This window comes from Urocampus carinirostris, chromosome 4 (genome assembly GCF_059441175.1).
Source record: "Urocampus carinirostris isolate Australia breed hairy pipefish chromosome 4, RoL_Ucar_1.0, whole genome shotgun sequence".
NCBI classification, from domain to species: domain Eukaryota; kingdom Metazoa; phylum Chordata; class Actinopteri; order Syngnathiformes; family Syngnathidae; genus Urocampus; species Urocampus carinirostris.
Genome location: NC_142352.1, coordinates 2100244 through 2119217, shown reverse-complemented (window position 1 = coordinate 2119217; position 18974 = coordinate 2100244). Strand labels below are relative to the sequence as shown.

At 41.3% G+C, this 18974-nt stretch overlaps 1 protein-coding gene across 4 annotated transcripts in view; it reads left to right on the top strand.

Moving 5' to 3' along the window:
* dpy19l3 (dpy-19 like C-mannosyltransferase 3) overlaps positions 1-18974 on the top strand; it is a 57145-nt gene that overhangs the window by 13973 nt on the left and 24198 nt on the right. For all 4 annotated transcript variants that reach the window (XM_088333459.1, XM_088333460.1, XM_088333457.1 and 1 more), the window contains exons 4-13: positions 400-490; positions 4179-4300; positions 4369-4514; positions 8808-8931; positions 8999-9133; positions 10092-10223; positions 14784-14885; positions 16618-16691; positions 18040-18198; positions 18281-18391. In XM_088333459.1, coding sequence (XP_088189585.1) covers positions 400-490; positions 4179-4300; positions 4369-4514; positions 8808-8931; positions 8999-9133; positions 10092-10223; positions 14784-14885; positions 16618-16691; positions 18040-18198; positions 18281-18391 — 1196 coding nt within the window. The remainder of the gene's footprint in view (positions 1-399; positions 491-4178; positions 4301-4368; positions 4515-8807; positions 8932-8998; positions 9134-10091; positions 10224-14783; positions 14886-16617; positions 16692-18039; positions 18199-18280; positions 18392-18974) is intronic.

The following is an 18974-nucleotide window of genomic DNA, read 5'->3' as shown; positions in this document are numbered from 1 at the left end:
TACTTCATAACCTGAAACTTTTGTATGTAGATTCCTAAGTAGAAGTACCACTGCATATATATTTTATTTCTGACCAGCATTACTATCCAACCAAACTACCTTAGGGAGCCTACATTTGTGGGTAGAGGTACCACTGTATATGGGATCAGGGATAATAAATCACGAATAATACCTGTAATTTAAGCTAGGTTGCAAAGTACAATTTGGGATGTAGCGAGAGATTACTCGTACATCAAGAAATTTGCATTGATTTGATAATACATAGGCCTCACCTAAGGCGAACAATGTTTGCCATCTTGCTGCTACAGCCACACACACAAAGTTTGCCGTAAATAACTAAAGATGAAGCAAATTTTCACATCGGGAGTGATTTTACAGATGTTTTTGTATTGACTTTAGGAAGTGGAGCGTGAGATCTCCTTCCGGACCGAATGTGGACTTTACTACTCGTACTACAAGCAAATGTTGAATGCGCCGTCCATCCAAGCAGGTAAAACAATTTCAAATCAATGCTAAATGCTAACTTTTTGCTAACATGTTAGCCATTTACTTAGGTACATTTCCGATCGGCCTCAAATGATTATCAAGGTGGGCAGCACGACTGCGCAGTGGTTAGCGCGTGTGTGAAAAACTCTGAGGTCATGATATTGAACCTCTGGTGTGGAGTTTGCATGTTCTCCCCGTGCTTGCGTAGGCTTCCTCCAGCCTGTTGCAGGGTACAAAAGGGACAGACAATTTGCTCGCTCGTTCACACCTAGGGACAATTTGGACCGGCCATTTAACCTGACATGCATGTTTTTAGAATGTGGGAGGAAACCGGAGTGCAAGCGCGGGGAGAACATGCAAACTCCGCACAGGATGTTCGATCTCAGGACTGTGTCACACATGCGCTAACCACTGCACCTCCGTGTTGCCCACGCTGCTCCAGGCGTTAGTCTCTGAAATTTGGATTGACGCCACTCTTGGCCAATCGCAAGCTTTTATTGACAGTCCTTAGCCCGTGACAACCTATGAGGGCCTACTTTTATTTCTATTCCCATTCTATTTCTATTGACCTACTTCGGCTTCAAAACTCTCAAGCCAATGGTGACCTATTTAAGTGTGGATTGACACATTGCTTAGCCAATGAAATTCCCACGTGTAATCTTATGCAATTTTAAGAGCCTGAATTGCCTGATTGACTTCTGAGAAAATGAGTCAAACATTTACAACTCTTTCACAATGTCTAAAAATTGTCCAGAGTAAAATACACAAAGGTTATTTGGGCTGTGAGCTGGTCGTCTTCAAATAGTCACTTTTGGAAACACCTACAAATACAATGTTTGGCTTTTCAGGTTGAGATCAAATTTGTCAAGGTACCAGGTAAGCTATTGTCTCGCCTGTTTTCTAGCTAAGATGCTCAAAAATATTCTGGTGATAATAAAATCCTTCTGTTGCTGGGTGTTCTAACAATAATGTTAGTAACACTTGCAGTCATTATTTCAGCTTGGGACAAAACTTGAGAGTCTTACCGTTCAAAAGAGACCCAAACTGTCCATATTCGCATTCAATGTACTTGATGTACGTCTTTGGATCGGGATTTTCGGCCGATTTTATAGGAACGTGGGTTTTGACCTGGTCCTGTTCCTGTTGGTATTTCCTGTCCGGTATCGTTCCCGTTTATTTTGTCCTGTTTCATTTCGGTTTCCAGTTTGGTTTCCGTCTATTTTTGTCCTGTTCATTATTTTCTCCAGTTTTCGTTCCCAAGGCTACAAAACACACAAATTACGAAAAAAAACAAAAAAAAAAACTGTTCACCATGAAAAAAAATCCTAAATATGGTAGAGTTCTTTCGTAAACATGTCACAAAATACTGCAAACGAGGATACTGGGCAAAAACAAGGGCAATGTGCGCATAGCTCCGCCCAACCTTACCGCTCAACCAATCAAATTGCTTTGTGTGCTTGGCTGGCGTTTTGGGGTGTTTACTGTTTGTTCCGTGGGTTTTCATCCTAAATTGTTTCAACAGTGAACCTATTTTTTCTAAATGAGTTTCCATATTAAGCGATGTACTGTCACGTTTGCCATGGCGCCCAATTGGCCCCGCCCGTGTGGCTCATTGACAGATTAGCTTTCCATCTATTTAAGCTCAGTGCTGTCACGCTTCCTTTGTCAGCCTGTCAACGAACCTATGCCCCGCAAAACGTGGGTTTCGACTCGGTCCTGTTCCTGTTGGTATTTCCTGTCCGGTATTGTGCCTGTTCATTTTGTCCTTCTTAATTTCGGTTTCCAGTTTGGTTTCCGTCTATTTTTGCCCTGTTTATTATTTGCTTCAGTTTTCGTTCCCGTCTCGTTTGTCCTGTTTTTTTTCGATATCCTGATTCTCGTCGGCCTCTGGCTTCCTGTCTTTCTACACCAAAAAAAACACACATTGAATTGTCTTTTTATTTAGCTAGTTCACGTTAGCGGTACACATTAGCTTAGCTAGTCTGCCTCCCTTATGACCTAAAAGACTCCTGTTTCTCATCATCATTATCATCATCATCGCTATCATCATCAACATTCCCCGTTGGCCGCAACGTTCCGCTCCCGAGAAGAATGAAGTCAGTGGAAGAACTGAGGACGTGTTTGGCATATTTAAAGAGCCAGTGAGAAAGCAAATTAAATCACTGAAAGTCATTGGAATACATCCCATATCATTGAAAACGCTAACTCTTGGGATTCAGGAAATGAGGACCATTTCAAAATATACTCATCACAGAAACATCACACTCGGTCTGAAACGGGATACCCCAGAACTATAAAGAACTGCAGTATTCCATTCATGCCAACTGATTAAAAAAAAATGCTCCTAAAAGCATTTCTGCTTCATTGGAGGTTCCTTGTTGTAATCCGTTCGTTTCGCTCCACATCTCCCCTTTAAAAATAAACTGAATTGTAAAATGATTTCCAATATGGCCATTCGCCTCAGTCGAATGAATGAAAACTTTATTTCAAACATTAAAATGAAAAACAGAACAAAAACAATAACTCAACAACAAAATAATGTGACATAATATGTTCGAAAAGGGGTAGTAAGAAGCAAATGCTTATATTCCCTACCCCTTCATCTTCCCCATTAAGTACACAAATGACAATAACAACAATAGCAATAATAACCGTTATGATATAATAACAGCAACAATAACAACAAGGTTAACTATAGTTGTAAATTTCCAATCTCTAGTATCACTCACACCCCATTTTCTTCATCTCTGTATTCCGTCAGGAATGTTTTTTTGTCTCATCTCATCTCATTAGCTGCACCGCTTATCCTCAGTAGGGTCGCAGGAGTGCTGGAGCCCATCCCAGCAATCATCGGGCAGTGGGCAGGGGACACCCTGAACTGGTTGCCAGCCAATCGCAGGGCACACGGGAACAGACAACTCATTTGCTCATTCACACCTAGGGACAATTTGGACCGGCTTATTCACCTGAAATGCATGTCTTTGGAATGTGGGAGGAAACCGGAGTGCCCGAGGGAAACCCACGCAAGCACGGGGAGAACATACAAACTCAGCACAGGAAGTCTGGAGCTGGATTTGAACCCACGCAGGAGGTTCCCATTACTTGAACTGTGCCGCACATGCGCTAACCACTGCACCGCCGTGCTGCCTATTGTTAATATATAAATTAAATAACTTTGGACCCAGGATAGAACCCTGTGGTACTTCACAACAGATGTCCAAGTATTCCGATGACAACTCTCCCATTTTTACATCACCATCAGTCCGAAACCAAGATACCCGAAAACCATAAATTCTACTTATGACATGATTCCTAGCAAATGTGGTCTGGTTTTATTCACAAAAGTCCAGAGAATCCATCCATCCATCCATTATCTGCACCGCTTATCGTCAGTAGGGTCGCGGGGGCTGCTGGAGCCTATCCCAGCTATCTTCGGGCAGTGGGCAGGGTTGGGTTGCCGGCCAGTCTCAGGGCACACAGAGTCAACTCACTCGCTCATTCACACCTAGGAAGATTTTGGTTAGGCCAATCAACTTGACATGCATGTTTTTGGAATGTGGGAGGAAACCCACAGAAGCACGGGGAGAACATGCAAACTCCACACAGGAGGTTCGATTTCATGACCTCGGAACTATGCCGCACACGCGCCAACCACTGCGCCGTCGTACTGAAATCCAATGCGTCCGTTTCAGGATTGTCTGAGTTGATCCACGACAACCTGACGGAGTCCAAAAGGACCATCAACCTTCTGCGGAGGATGAACATCTACCAGGAGGTCTTTCTCGCCGTTCTCTACAAGATTCTGCCCCTCCAGGTAACAAATTATACTCACGATGAGAAAATAACACGTGGATTGAGGAAGGTCCGTCACGTATGTTGCAGCGGTACCTGGAACCCGTGTACTTCTACATCTACAGCGTGTTTTCGCTACAGGCTGTCCACGTGATGGCGCTCTACTTGACGGCTTGGCTGCTGGCCGGATCTTGGATGGCGGGCGCTCTCGCCGCCGTCTGGTACATTCTCAACAGGTCCGTGAGGTATATTTATTTGGGTCAGAATCTAATTTAGTCGTTCCAGATTCGGCCAGCAGGTGGTGGTCACGGTTTCCCACACAAATTAATTCTGAAAACAGCCCACCAGTGACGGGTCTTAGTACATTTTCAAGGAAATTTGATTTCTATCCGATATGAAAAATCATGAACACCACGAGTGTCTCTAAAAACTACAACTAAACTACAACACAGCACCCCGAGGCCATCCTGTTAATCTGTTAATAAACAACAAAGGAGACTGCTGGAAGTGTGAATTTCCCTACGGGGATGAATAAGGTATCTATCTATCTATCTCTCTATCTCTATCACTCTATATCTCTATCGTTCTATCTCTATTGCTCTCTATCTCTCTATCGCTCTCTATCTATATTGTTCTCTATCACTCTCTATCTCTCTCTCTCTCTATCAATCTATCTATATATCTCTATCGCTCTCTATCTCTCTCTATCTCTCTCTATCTATATCTCTATCGCTATCGCTCTATCTCTCTCTCTATTGCTCTATATCTCTGTCGCTCTATATCCCTACGCTCTATCTCTATTGCTCTCTATCTATCTCTCTCTATCTATAGCCATCTATATCTCTATCAATCTCTTTCTCTCTCTATCTATATCTCTATCGCTCTATATCTCTCTCTATCTATATCTCTCTCTATCTATATCTCTATATCGCTCTCTCTATCTCTCTCTCTATCTCTCTCTCTATCTCTCTATCTCTGTTGCTCTATATCTACGCTCTATCTCTATCGCTCTCTATCGCTCTCTATCTCTATTGCTCTCTATCTCTCTCTCTCTATCTATCTATATCCATCTATATCTCTATCAATCTCTTTCTCTCTCTATCTATATCTCTATCGCTCTATATCTCTCTCTATATCGCTCTCTCTATCTCTGTTGCTCTATATCTCTACGCTCTATCTCTATCGCTCTCTGTCTCTATTGCTCTCTATCTCTCTCTATCTCTCTCTCTCTATCTATATCCATCTATGTCTTTATCAATTTATCTCTCTCTCTCTATTTGTATCTCTATCGCTCTCTATCTCTCTATCTATATCTCTTTCTCTCTCATATCTATATCTATCTAAAAACAATCTTTTAGTAGTTGTACCTTATTTCAACCCTGCTTCTAATAATTACAACATGGTAGTCACATAATTGGTACAGTGGTACCTCTACTCACAAATGTCATTCTATCCGTGAGTCGCTTCGTAACCGGAAAACTTTGTAAGAAGAGACTCATTTTGAATGTAAATGCGCTTATCCGTTCCTAGCCCTGCAAAAGTACAGTATGGTATTTTTTCCAAAAAATCAGAAATAAGCATCAGATTCATTTACCCTTTTGCCTCGCGTTTCTTGAAAAATGGATCCAACGACGTCTGCTTTTGCCAGCTTTTGAACATCTGTGGGAAATATGCATTAGCTCGACTTGTCAACACCACCCGGATAATATTATTAATATTCTTTTATGTATACACGTATAAAGTTTCTTAGTTTTATTACGCTGGCAACTGTGTGGACAGCAAACTAAGAATATCATTGTGCGGGGAATCATGGTTCTTTAATCTACATATGACGATAAATACTTATAATTGAATTAAAATGTAATGCCTCCCAACAAATTATTAAACTTTGTGGAATTATGCTAAAATGTCTTTCATTTGGGCTGATTGAATGATGGCTGCGTCCTCCTCCCTGCTGTCTTACCAGAACTCCTCCTCCTGGTCTCTGAACTGTGCCGGTGACACGAAGAGTGTTGTAGAGTAATGAAGTCGGAGCTTATCGACATAATGAGGACACATTTGTTTAGACAGGAAATTCCAGGCTTGTTTCTCCCGAGTTTTAATATCAGCGAAGTAATGACATGCAGCTTGGTTTGGAACAAGCTATCAGGAACTTGGCTGGGTCACGCCGACTTTTGATGAGAAACATTGCAAAAACACTGTCAATTCCTGGAAGCATGGACTGACTATGAGAAAAACAACGCGTCATGGGACCAACATCAGGGAAATCACGTAATATTGGAAAATCAAAAAAGGACGCACCAACTCTGGGGAAAAACAACACATGATTTGGCTGACAGGATGTGTCTGCTCCGGAGGGTATAAGAAAGCTGATTGTCTCTTAGACGAATGAGAATGCAGTTTTGAACGCTGACGAATATCAACAAACAACATCTTCCCTGCTCTTTGTTTATATTTCTGGGGCAAGGCAATACCGTCTGCTCCAAAAAGAGCATGCTGCACGCGTAGCCAGTTTGTTTACGTTCGGGAAACACCGGAAGCGGTGTATGCTCTTCCCCCTGACATTCCATCTGCAACATGTTCGGAATTAAATATCAAAATGTACCGTTTAGCAATTTCTTCAAATTAGTTATCTGACTCAATTAACCAAACACAACCTACACTCACCTAACAGTTTATGCACGCTCGTTTCTTGAGGGAAAAGATGAACAGGAAGCCGACAAATGCACACGGGGGCAAATTTAATTTCATTAACAATTTAACTAAGTGTACTCCATCAAAAACGGACGAATTCGTGTTGTTGGAGTCTCTGGGAAGCCCTCATCTGAAGTCCTTTAGCTCTCTCCTATTCACCATCTTCTCCCTGCATAATGGCGTACCGATTCCTCCCCTGGGCGTGCCAAGGAAGCCCACCCTGGGCGTCGCGAGCGTTTCTACATCATCAGGGCCTTTTTGCGTCTGGATGTGCTGATTATCTTATCAGACTTACGTTCCGTTCCCGCCGTTCCTGTAAACAACATTTTCCACCAGTGTGCCCTGACATCGCACCACAGCCCAGCCAGTGAATATCTTTTGCGTTAAATATAATTTGTATTCGATCGTATAAAATATATAGTCAAGTTTATAAAATCCTTCAAACCTCAGTGGAAATGTTTAAATATAATCTTAAAACGCACTATTCTATAGCATATGAATAACCTATATTTTATGTTGATAATATCTGTGTGTTATTTGCCCTCATGTAGGTTTTAGATGAGGGGATAGTGTCACAATAGTCTGTGGTTTTCAATAATCTGTGGTCTCTGCAGCCCTTTGAGACTCTTTGTGATTAAGGGTGTCACAAATAAACAGGACTTGACTATTTTGGACTTTGTATCCTGAAACGCCTTTGTAACTAGAAGCAATAGTTTCCCGTTCGGTTGTAGAGACATTCGTAAGTATATAGGTACCACTGTTGTAAAGTAGGCTTAAACGTATTTACTCAAGGTGTGTATTTCTAATCGTCTCTTAGTCTCCCTGTCTTTGTTTGAAGGTGTGGGTATTTTTCCAGGGGGTGCGGGTGATCTTTTATCTTTTGTCTTTCGCCTTTTGTCACAACATACCAGTACTCTTCCATGTCTTCTTGTTTTCAATAAAACACAAAGGCAAGTTGGGGAACAGCCAGAAGGAGTTTGGCCAGCGAGTAAATGATCCGCTCTTCCCGGTCCTTCTCCAACTGCAGTTGTAAAAATACAAAACAAGCCTGAATTTCCTCCTACGGTTAGCCAGTATTTTCTTAGCTCTCCCACATTTCAGTGGTCGTTTTAGACCAACACAGACGTACAGCGTACTCTTAAATTGTGTCATCAATAATACCTTGGTACTTGACCGACTCTGTTGGTATTGGACCAAAACAATTATCATAAATTACATTTTGTGACTGTTTAATCTTGATTTACGTCAAAATACTTGAAGACGGACGTACAGCAAACTCGTAAGTCAACGATACATCTGTACTCAAACCACTCCGACGGTATTCAACCTAAAATGTTCATCCAATGATACATTTTGTGACTCGTAAATTGTGATTTACTTTAAAATATTTTAAGACAGACTGTAGAGTAGGCTTAAACGTATTTGCTCAAGGTGTGTATTTCTAATCAGTTTGATGTTCTCTTTTGGCTTAGTCTTCCTGTCTTTGTTTGAAGGTGTTGATAACTTTCCAGGGGGAGGGGGGGTGATCTTTTATCTTTGTCTCTGTCTCAACATACCAGTACAATTCCATCTCTTGTGAGCTCAATAAAACACAAAGGCAGGCTGGGCGAAAGCCAGAAGGAGCGTGGCCAGCGAGTAAACGATCCGCTCCTCTCGGTCCTTCTCCAACTGCAGTTGTAAAAATACAAAACAAGTCTTTGCCTGAATTTCCTCCTACGTTTAGCCAATATTTTCTTAGCTCTCCCACACTTCAGTGGTCGTTTTCGACCCAACAACTGTAAAAACATAGTTGCTCATTTAGGATCCCGTCCCTAACGTTTTGCGTCCTTTCGCAGAGTGGACACGACCCGGGTGGAGTTCACCATCTCGCTGCGAGAGAACTGGTCTTTGCCCTTCCTGGCGCTGCAGGTGGCCGCCATCACCTGCTACCTGAGGCCGAGTCCGGGTCCCCTCCGGCAGGTACCGACACCGACGCCGCCCCCGTTAACGCTACGGCACCGACTTTCCTGTTTCCTCCGGTGTGCAGAAGCTGCTGGTGTGGTTGATGTGGGCGTGCAGTTTTTGCTTCTGTCTGACCTGGCAGTTCAACCAGTTCATCTTCCTGGTGCAGGCGCTGGTTTTCTACGCGCTAGGTGGCGTCGACATGCTCACCGATGCTCAGGTGACCGCGACTCCGCCTTTTTTTCTAGAACTTCACCCGTACGTTTCCCTAGTAATATAGCAAATGATGAAACGCACCCTTTTCAAGGGGAACTCGAAAAATGGGAGGTTGGGAAATTTGAGCAAATGTGTTGACGGTTACAAGTATTATAATGAAGTTATTTATCATTGCTGCATTGTGTTAGCTGTTTTTTTTTCCTCTTTTTTTCCTCCCCTTTTCTCATTTTTTCTTCCATTTGCTTTTTCTTATTTCCTCTCTTTTTTTCAATGTTTATTCCTTTTCTACTCTTGTTTTTTAATATTGATTCCTTTTTCCTCTGTTTGGCCTTTTCCCATTTTTATTTTCATTTTCATTTTTTTCATTTTTCTCTCTTTCTCTTTATTACTCATTTGCTTCCGTTTCTTTTTTTTAATTTGTCCCTTTTTTCATGTTTTTTTTTAACCTGATCTTTCTCTTATTTTTTTTCTCCTTTTTTCTCCAATTTTTACTTTTTCTTAATTTTTGTTCTTCTCTCCCTTTATTTCCTTTTCCTCTGCTTTCCTTTTTTATATATACAGTATATTTTACTTCTTTTTTTTCTTAGATTTTTCTTGCATTTATTGCTTTTTTCTCTTTTCCTCAAATTTTCCTTTTTCCTACTCTTTTCTACTTTACCCATTTCTATTTTTTCTTTCCCTTTTTTCTACCTTTTTACTCCACTTTTTTCCACGTTTTCTTGTAACGTTTCCTTTTTTTCTCCTTCTCACTACTTTCTTCCTTTTTCCTGTCCTTATCTTTTCCTTCCCCCCTGTTGTTCCCTTCCTCCTTTCAGCGATACAACAGTCTAAGAAGCACTTTCAAGCTTAAACTGGCGCTCTTAAATGTTACTCTGATTTTTTTTTTCCCAAATCTGAAACATCTTCTGAAACGCCATGATTCATCTGAGGTCCTTTTATAGCTGGTGGATATGATTTTTCAGGTGAGCACCTTGTACCTGGTCCAAGCGAGCTCCTTACTGGCCGTCTGGCTGCTGCAGTTCTTCAACAGCATGATCTTGGGTTCCCTGGCGCTCAGCTTCATCGGCGCCGCCCTGCTGGTGCGCCGTTTTCACGTACGTACCAAGCCCCGGGAACGCTTTTCCCATGGTCGGGCCCCCGGGGGCCCCCGACCACTTTCTCCGTCCAGCCTTAACGCGCTTTCTTCTAATCCCATCTTATCTTCCACGACGATTGCGGAGATGTCGAAACTTGGAGAAAAAGTTAGCGGTCAGTCGAAAAGTGGCCTGCCCAGCCATGAAGTTCCCTGCCCCATGTTTCACAACTTGGAACACAATAAGACCACTCATTGCAAAAAAATCCCTTCTTGCAAAGTACTAAGGATTGATAATTAGAATATATTAGAATCTACCTTTATTGTCATTGTTACAAAATGGGTTGAACATATTGTGACAACGAAATTGGGCGTGGCACTCCAGTTTCACTTCATTTAACGGTGAGGATAAAAGAAAACAAAGAAGATCAAGGAACAAAGAAGATAAGCTTATAATTTATACAATATACAGGAACAAAGAAGATAGAGGTTAATATTATTATATCATGTATATCAGGGGTGTCCAACGTGGTGCCCGCCGACCTGTTTTGGGCCGTCGTGATTTTCTAGTAAAACGATGTAGTCTATTTAACCCTAATTCCTGTAACTAACCTGCTAATAACATAGTAACAACATAGTATTACCAGTGTCTGAAACTCATGACGAGAAGTTAGCGGACACCCGGGCAGACCACTCTGAAAAGTTGCCTGCCAAGCCATGAAGTTCCCTGCCCCATGTTTCACAACTTGGAACACAATAAGACCACTCATCGCAAAAAATCCGTTCTTGCAAAGTATTAAGGATTGATAATTAGAATATATAGAATAGAATATACCTTTATTGTCATTGTTACAAAATGGGTTGAACATATTGTGACAACGAAATTGGGCGTGGCACTCCAGTATCACATTTAACAACTTCTGGGGCTGAGGTTTTGGCTCGATTCCTAACCATCAGTATGTACCTGTATTTACTCATCTTCATTCATGCAATGTTTGCTACAAGCCACGTGAACTCCTCTTTCCACCATGCTTTTAATGTACGTTTACAATTCGGAGCGTCATCCATTTTGTCAGCTTCTTTTGAATCTTTCTTCTAGGGCTGAGGCTTTGGCTCGATTCCTAACCATCAGTATGTACCTGTATTGACTCATCTTTGTTCATGCAATGTTTGCGTTGCGTCGTCTGCTACAAACCATGTGAACTCCTCTTTCCACAATGCTCTCTCTGTAGCGTCATGCATTTTGTTAGCTTCTTTTGAATCTTTCTTCTGGGGCTGAGGCTTTGGCTCGATTCCTAACCATCAGTATGTACCTGTATTGACTCATCTTTGTTCATGCAATGTTTGCGTTGCGTCGTCTGCTACAAACCACGTGAACTCCTGTTAGGTTCATGTCCCCAACATTTTTAATAAAACGCTCTGTAATAAAAGAAGACATAGAGAATCGGTTATTTAGAATTAGTTACTTTATTAATCATCATATTGAGAGCCCCGGAGATCTAGCTGTTACGAATCTCCGCCTCGCTTGCTCGCTAGCTGGGCTCTGAAGAAATCTCCGAATCTCCTTCTTTTTATTATGTTTTTTGCCCTGTAATACATGAGTCTCTTTACTGAGGGGCGGGGATTCTATCTAACAAAGGAGACTGTATTCTAACTTTTGCTACGTAGTTAATCAGTCTTCTTTGGAAAGCCTGGTTTCCTTTTGTTTTGGGAGAGACTTCATTTCCTTCTTCTCACGGCTCTTTGGTGAAAAACAATCTTGAGTTATGGCAGGAAGAGGTCATTCCAGGTCAGGCTACATCCGTTGGTATGTGAGAACAAAACACAGTCTGTAAAAACACAACTCATGGCCTTGGAGAATGATTTACAGGCTGAGAACTCTTCAAAATGGCTGAGAACACATATAACATTTTAAATATCAACTGTAGGATAAATATAATTATACAATCCTAACAACTCCTCTTTCCACCATGCTTTTAATGTACGTTTACCTTTTGTAGCGTCATCAATGTTGTTTAGCTTCTTTTGAATCTTTCTTCTGGGGCTGAGGCTTTGGCTCGATTCCTAACCACCAGTATGTACCTGTATTGACTCATCTTTGTTCATGCAATGTTTGCGTTGCGTCGTCCGCTACAAACCACGTGAACTCCTCTTTCCACCATGCTTTTAATGTACGTTTACTTTTTGTAGCGTCATCAATGTTGTTTAGCTTCTTTTGAATCTTTCTTCTGGGGCTGAGGTTTTGGCTCGATTCCTAACCATCAGTATGTACCTGTATTGACTCATCTTCATTCATTCGACGTTTGCGTTGCATCGTCTGCTACAAACCACGTGAACTCCTCTTTCCACAATGCTCTCTCTGTAGCGTCATACATTTTGTTAGCTTCTTTTGAATCTTTCTTCTGGGGCTGAGGCTTTGGCTCGATTCCTAACCATCAGTATGTACCTGTATTGACTCATCTTTGTTCATGCAATGTTTGCGTTGCGTCGTTCGCTACAAACCACGTGAACTCCTCTTTCCACCATGCTTTTAATGTATGTTTACCTTTTGTAGCGTCATCAATGTTGTTTAGCTTCTTTTGAATCTTTCTTCTGGGGCTGAGGTTTTGGCTCGATTCCTAACCATCAGTATGTACCTGTATTGACTCATCTTTGTTCATGCAATGTTTGCGTTGCGTCGTTCGCTACAAACCACGTGAACTCCTCTTTCCACGATGCTTTTAATGTACGTTTACCTTTTGTAGCGTCATCAATGTTGTTTAGCTTCTTTTGAATCTTTCTTCTGGGGCTGTGGTTTTGGCTTGATTCCTAACCACTTCTCCATTTTTCTTCCCTCTGTGTCTATTTTGGAAAACGACCTTATAAAGCTCGGGAAAATCCAGAAGCTCGAAGTTATTCGATGCAGGCTTCTGATAGGCTGCTGAGTATGCAAATTGCCAAACAAACTTACAAAATTCCGAAATTTCCAAACTGAACTGAGATTTTGAATTTGGAATAAAGCAAATGTTTGTTTTAAAAAAAAAATCTTTGTCTTTATTTATTGTCATTTTTAATCTTTTTTTTTTTTTTTTGAGAAAGTTGTCGGCCACCCGGGCAGAGACTGTTTGTAAGTTGTACGCCCGACGCCCCAGACACTGGTATAATTCGCAGTTTTTTTCCATAGTTTAGCAGGGGTTTCGATTTATACTCCGTAAAATGATGAACCCATTATCACCGGTTAGCTGCGTGCACAAAAACCTCTCCTGTGCCTAGAAATCAGGGCTCCCAAATTGCAAATAGTCAGGATTACAGTGCCTGCGGGCAAAAACAATGCAGGTTCCCTCTGCGCTGTATTTTAAAGTCAATATCAACACGAGATCGAGTAAATGAAAGGGAGCCTGCATGTGAGCTTCGGTTATTGTGGGAGATAGGTGGCAGAAAACGGGGGGTTGACAGGTGTTTGCTACAAAAACATTACTGAATTTGTTTTTTTTGTTTTTTTTATCACCAAGACATTCAAATGTCGAGAAAAAAAAGTGTGGTTTACTTTAATCATTGCCTGAACAGTTAGATAACATAGTCTCATCTCATCTCATCTCGTACCGCTTATCCTCATTAGGGTCGCGGGGGGGCTGGAGCCCATCCCAGCCATCTTCGGGCAGTGGGCAGGGGACACCCTGAACTGGTTGCCAGCCAATCGCAGGGCACACGGGGACAGACAACTCATTCGCTCATTCACACCTAGGGACAATTTGGACCGGCCAATTCACCTGAAATGCATGTTTTTGGAATGTGGGAGGAAACCGGAGTGCCCGGAGAAAACCCACGCAAGCACGGGGAGAACATACAAACTCCGCACAGAAAGTCTGGAGCTGGATTTGAACCCACGACAGGTTCCCATGACATGAACTGTGCCGCACAAGCGCTAACCACTGCGCCGCCGTGCTGCCCTAGATAACATAGTGATAAAGTTAAAACTTATATGAACTCTATGTTGGCAGAATTAAACAAATAAAAACAAGCATTAAGGTAAATAAAATTTATTAGCATTGGTGATGGCCCAAACACCACTCGCCCCGGCTGGGCTCCCGGCCACACTGCGCGCCCCCGCCCCGTGTGTCTAGTTAACTTTAGTCACACAGGAAACAGATAAATACACCGGAAATGCAACTTCAAAATAAAAGAGTACAAAACTGATAAACGTACAAGAGATGCAATTAGACTGATTATTGAACCGTTACTTCATGTGTGTGTGTGTGAAAGATTGTTTTTATATTTAGGAATATAAAAACAAGTTATATTCACACAGTGAATTCTGAGAAATGTTACAACCAAAAACGACCAACCTATCACATAGCTTCGTGACTTTTCTTCGTCAATGTTGCCACGCAATTTTCGATCTTTTTTTAGAGAATTGGTTCTTACTGAAACGCCCAAACCTTTCTTCAGATTGTTTTTGTATCTTTCATCCATATATGACCGATTATTCTGTAACTTTATTCACCAAAAATAAAGCAAAAAATTAAAATAAATAAATATCAAATTGAAAGCAATTCTAGATGTAAAAAAGAACAGATAATGAAATCCATTCCCATTTTGACAGCGTTCCGTGAAAACGGGAACGTTCGGGGTTCGTGTGTGGAAGCTGATTGTTGACGCCGGGGCCGTTCTCTTGCTGACTTTGGCCATCAACTTCCTGATCAAGGTTAGCTTTCTTTTCTATTCACTCGCTTTTAATTTGAAAGGCTTCACTTTTTTTTTTTTTTTTTTTTTTTTTTAGAAAAGTTGCATTCAATTTTAAAACTCATGCAAAACTAGTGCTTTTATATTTGGTTTTACATAGGTCTCTTCGGTTTTTGTTTTTCTCGTGTGTACAGAGATGTTTGAATCGGAAGGTGATTGTTCATATTTTGAAGTAACAAACAGCAAAAAAAAGGGTGAAAAAGACGCAAAGGAACAGTGAAAGAAGTAAAACGGCAAGAAAAATAAAGTTGCAGCAGCCAGTCTTATCATTGCCATTTCATATATGTATGTGTATATAACGATAATCATAACTTCTAACAAAGCAGAAATGCTTTTAGGCGGATTTTTTTTCATCTGTTGGCATTATCATGTGTTTTGAAGTAGATATTTTATATGGATTGGATTCACTGAACGGTCTAGAAATCTTATTTCGAACTGATGGTGAAGTTGATGTGATGAGTTAAAAAAAAATTGTGGTCATCATATGTTCGATCCCAATAGCTTTCGATTAATATGTAGCATGATGTATTTCAGCGACTGATGATATCATCCTGACACAATTTTTTTTTATCCAGTCTGACACCCTCCCGTCTGTCTGTATGTCTGTCTGAATCTTCTTTCCTTCCTGACTTACTGACTTACTCACTTATTTACTTACTTACTCACTCAATTACTCACTTATTTACTTACTCACTTACTTACTGACTGACTGACTTACTTACTTACTGACTTACTTACTTACTCAATTACTCACTTATTTACTTTCTCACTTACTTACTTACTTACTTACTGACTCACTGATTCACTGACTTACTCACTTACTCACTTACTCACTTATTTACTTACTTACCTACTCAATTACTCACTTATTTACTTACTTACTCACCTACTTACTTACTTACTCAATTACTCACTTATTTACTTACTTACTCAATTACTCACGTATTTACTTACTCAATTACTCACTTACTTACTCAATTACTTATTTACTCAATTACTCACTTATTTACTTACTTACTTACTTAATTACTCACTTATTTACCTACTCACTTCCTTCCGTCTTTACTTACTTACTTTACTTACTTACTGTCAGACTTACTTACTTAATAAATTACTCAATTACTCTCTTACTTACTTACTCAATACTCACTTATTTACTTACTTACTCAATTACTCACTTACTTACTTACTTACTCAACACTCACTTACTCACTTATTTACTTACTCACTTATTTACTTACTTACTCACTTACTTACTTACTCAATTACTCACTTATTTACTTACTCACTTACTCAATTACTTACTTTCCTTCTTTCCTTTGTTCCCTCTTTCCTTCCTTCCTTTCCTTGTTCCCTCTTTCCTTCCTTGCTCCCTTCCTTCCTCCCTTCATCCCTGCCTTCCTTGCTCCCTTTATGCCTGTCTTCCTTGCTCCCTTCCTTCCTTGCTCCCTTCCTTCCCTCCTTCGTTCTTTCGTTCCTTCTTCACTTCCTTGCTCCCTTTATGCCTGCCTTCCTTGCTCCCTTCCTTTTTTCCTGCCTTTCTTCCTTCCTTCTTTCTTCTTTCCTTCTTTCCTTCCTTCCTCCCTTTCTTCCTTCCTAAAGCATCAGAATTGCGCATTAAGCTCTGCCGTGCGAACCTGTCCGAGGTCTCCTCCCCCGCAATTGAGTCGGCATGTTTCCGTGTCTGTCCGCAGAGGGCGCTGCAGCTGCAATCAGACGAGCACATCTTTAAATTCATCAAGTCCAAGTTTTCCTGGGGGCCCAGCAGGTAGGGGGCGCCACTCGCTTTATTTTCCTTCGACGGTGATGCGTAATAGAGGATGCAACGTGGCTAGCTAGCTAGCTAGCTAGCTAGCTAGTGAAATAAAGGTCTTAACAAATGTGGACATTGGACCAAAATAGACTGAACCATTACAGTAATTAAAGAAAAAATGTACTGAATATTTATAGAGAAATGTATTTACTTGGTCACAAAAATACATGTGAATTGTCAATATGATAAAGACAACTATTCAAATCCTTTATTTATTGACCTCTCCTTCTTTCTCTCCCTCTCTTGTCCTCTATATCTCTCTCTCCCTATATCTCTTTCTCTCACATTTTCTCTGTCTCTTTCTTTTTTTTCTTTCTTACCTTTTTTCTTACTTTCTTTATTTCTCACCTTCTTTCTGTCTCTTTCTTTTTCTTTGTATGTCTTTCTGTCTCTTTGGTTCTCTTTGTCTCTTTCTCTCTGTCATTATATCTCTTTCTTTGTTTTTTTCTCTATTTGTCTCTTTCTTTGTATCTGTCTGTCTCTCTCATTCTTTTTCTTTCTCCCTCTTTTGTCCTCCATTTCTCTGTTTCTTTCTTTATTTCTGTCTGTATTTTCGTTTCTTGTCTATTTCTCTTTGGTTTTTTTCTCTCTCTCTCTCTCTCTTTCTCTCTCTCACACTCCTCTTTATTTCTGTCCTGCTCTTGCCTTCTTTCTTTCCTTCTTTGTTTCTCTCTTATTCTTTCTAATCTACTGGTCCGGCCCATGTTAGAAGGTTTGTTCAACCATGTGGACCCCAGGCTAAAATTCGTTTCACCAAGGGGGCAGATTTAATTTCTTAAACAAATTAACCCGGTGAACTCCGTTGAATATGGCCGAATTTGCCGAAGCGGTGTCGCTCGAGTGTCTGTCGAGCCTCCTCTCTCGAGCTTCTGCCTTCTCTTCTCGGCCCACGTTTTTCCGCGAGCTGGTGTGCCGGCTCCTCCCATGGGCGTGCCAGGAAAGTCCCCCCCTGGGCTTCACCACCTCCTCGCCAAAGGGCGTCGCGATGTCTGTCCTTGTGCGTCTGGCCTTCTCGGTCAGCACTCACAGGAATTCTGTATTTAGAAATACGTCTGATGCATTCCACACAGCCTAACCTTCTAATGTACCTTGAAGAAAAACAATCAGTGATTATTTTGCATTAAACTCAATAAATGTAACTGGTATTCAATCGTATAAAATCCTTTATGGTAAAATGTAAGTGGGTAAGTGTGAAGCACATTGTAAAGCGCTTCGGGATGTCTTCATCGACTTGAAAAGCGCTGTAGAAATGCAGACGATTTACATTTCAAAGGAAGTAATTCCAAATTTGTGTCGACTTCAGGGACTTTGACGCCAACTTGTACTTATGCGAGGAAGCTTTCGCAGCCCTCCCGTTGGATACTTTGGAGCGTCTGTCCGGCACTCTCCTATTGGCTCCCTACGCCCTCACCCTCTTGCTCGTGGGCGCCGGCCTCCTGCTGGCGGCCCTGCGCAACCTCAGGTCAGATTTGGATCTCTATTTTGTGGATGAGTTGAAATTCCAGGCCCGGGATACTCACCCGGTGAACCCGTGTCCCCATCAGCACGAGCGGCATGGAGAGGAAAGGGGAGATGCCGGCGTCCTTCCGTGCCGACGTGGCCTACAACCTTCTGCACAGCCTCTTCTACGGACTGCTGGCCTTCAGCACCATGAGGTCACTTTACCTTGAAAATCAAAAAATTCAATATATATATCTATATAAGTACCGTATTTTCCGCACTATAAGGCGCACCGGGTTATAGGGCGCACCCCGAAAAAATAGTTTTTGGTCCTATTTTTGACATACATAAGGCGCACCGGATTATAAGGCGCTACAATGGGAATGTCGATAAAACAGTCAGATGATTCAGTCCAACTGATTACCCCCTTAACATTCCCAAAGCTTGCAAAGAAGCAAATGCATGTCAAAATCACGTGCGGATGCGGTGTCTGTACGATGTCACTTAAATGCATCGTTCCATCATTCGGAAGGTTAAAGTCTTGGGATTCAAGAAATGCCAACCATTCTTTAGTTTCTATTTTCTTTTTCGCTCGCAACTTTACTGCGCATATGACAATAAACACTTGGAATTGAGTTGAATTCACTCAACTCATCACAGCAACATCAAGATGGTTCTAAAACAAGATACCGGGAAAATATAAAGCCGCATAGCTCACCTAAGTTCTCACGTTCAATAATGATACGCAATCATGGTCTTCTTACAACCGTGAGTGAAGTCAATCCAGGAGAGTCAAAT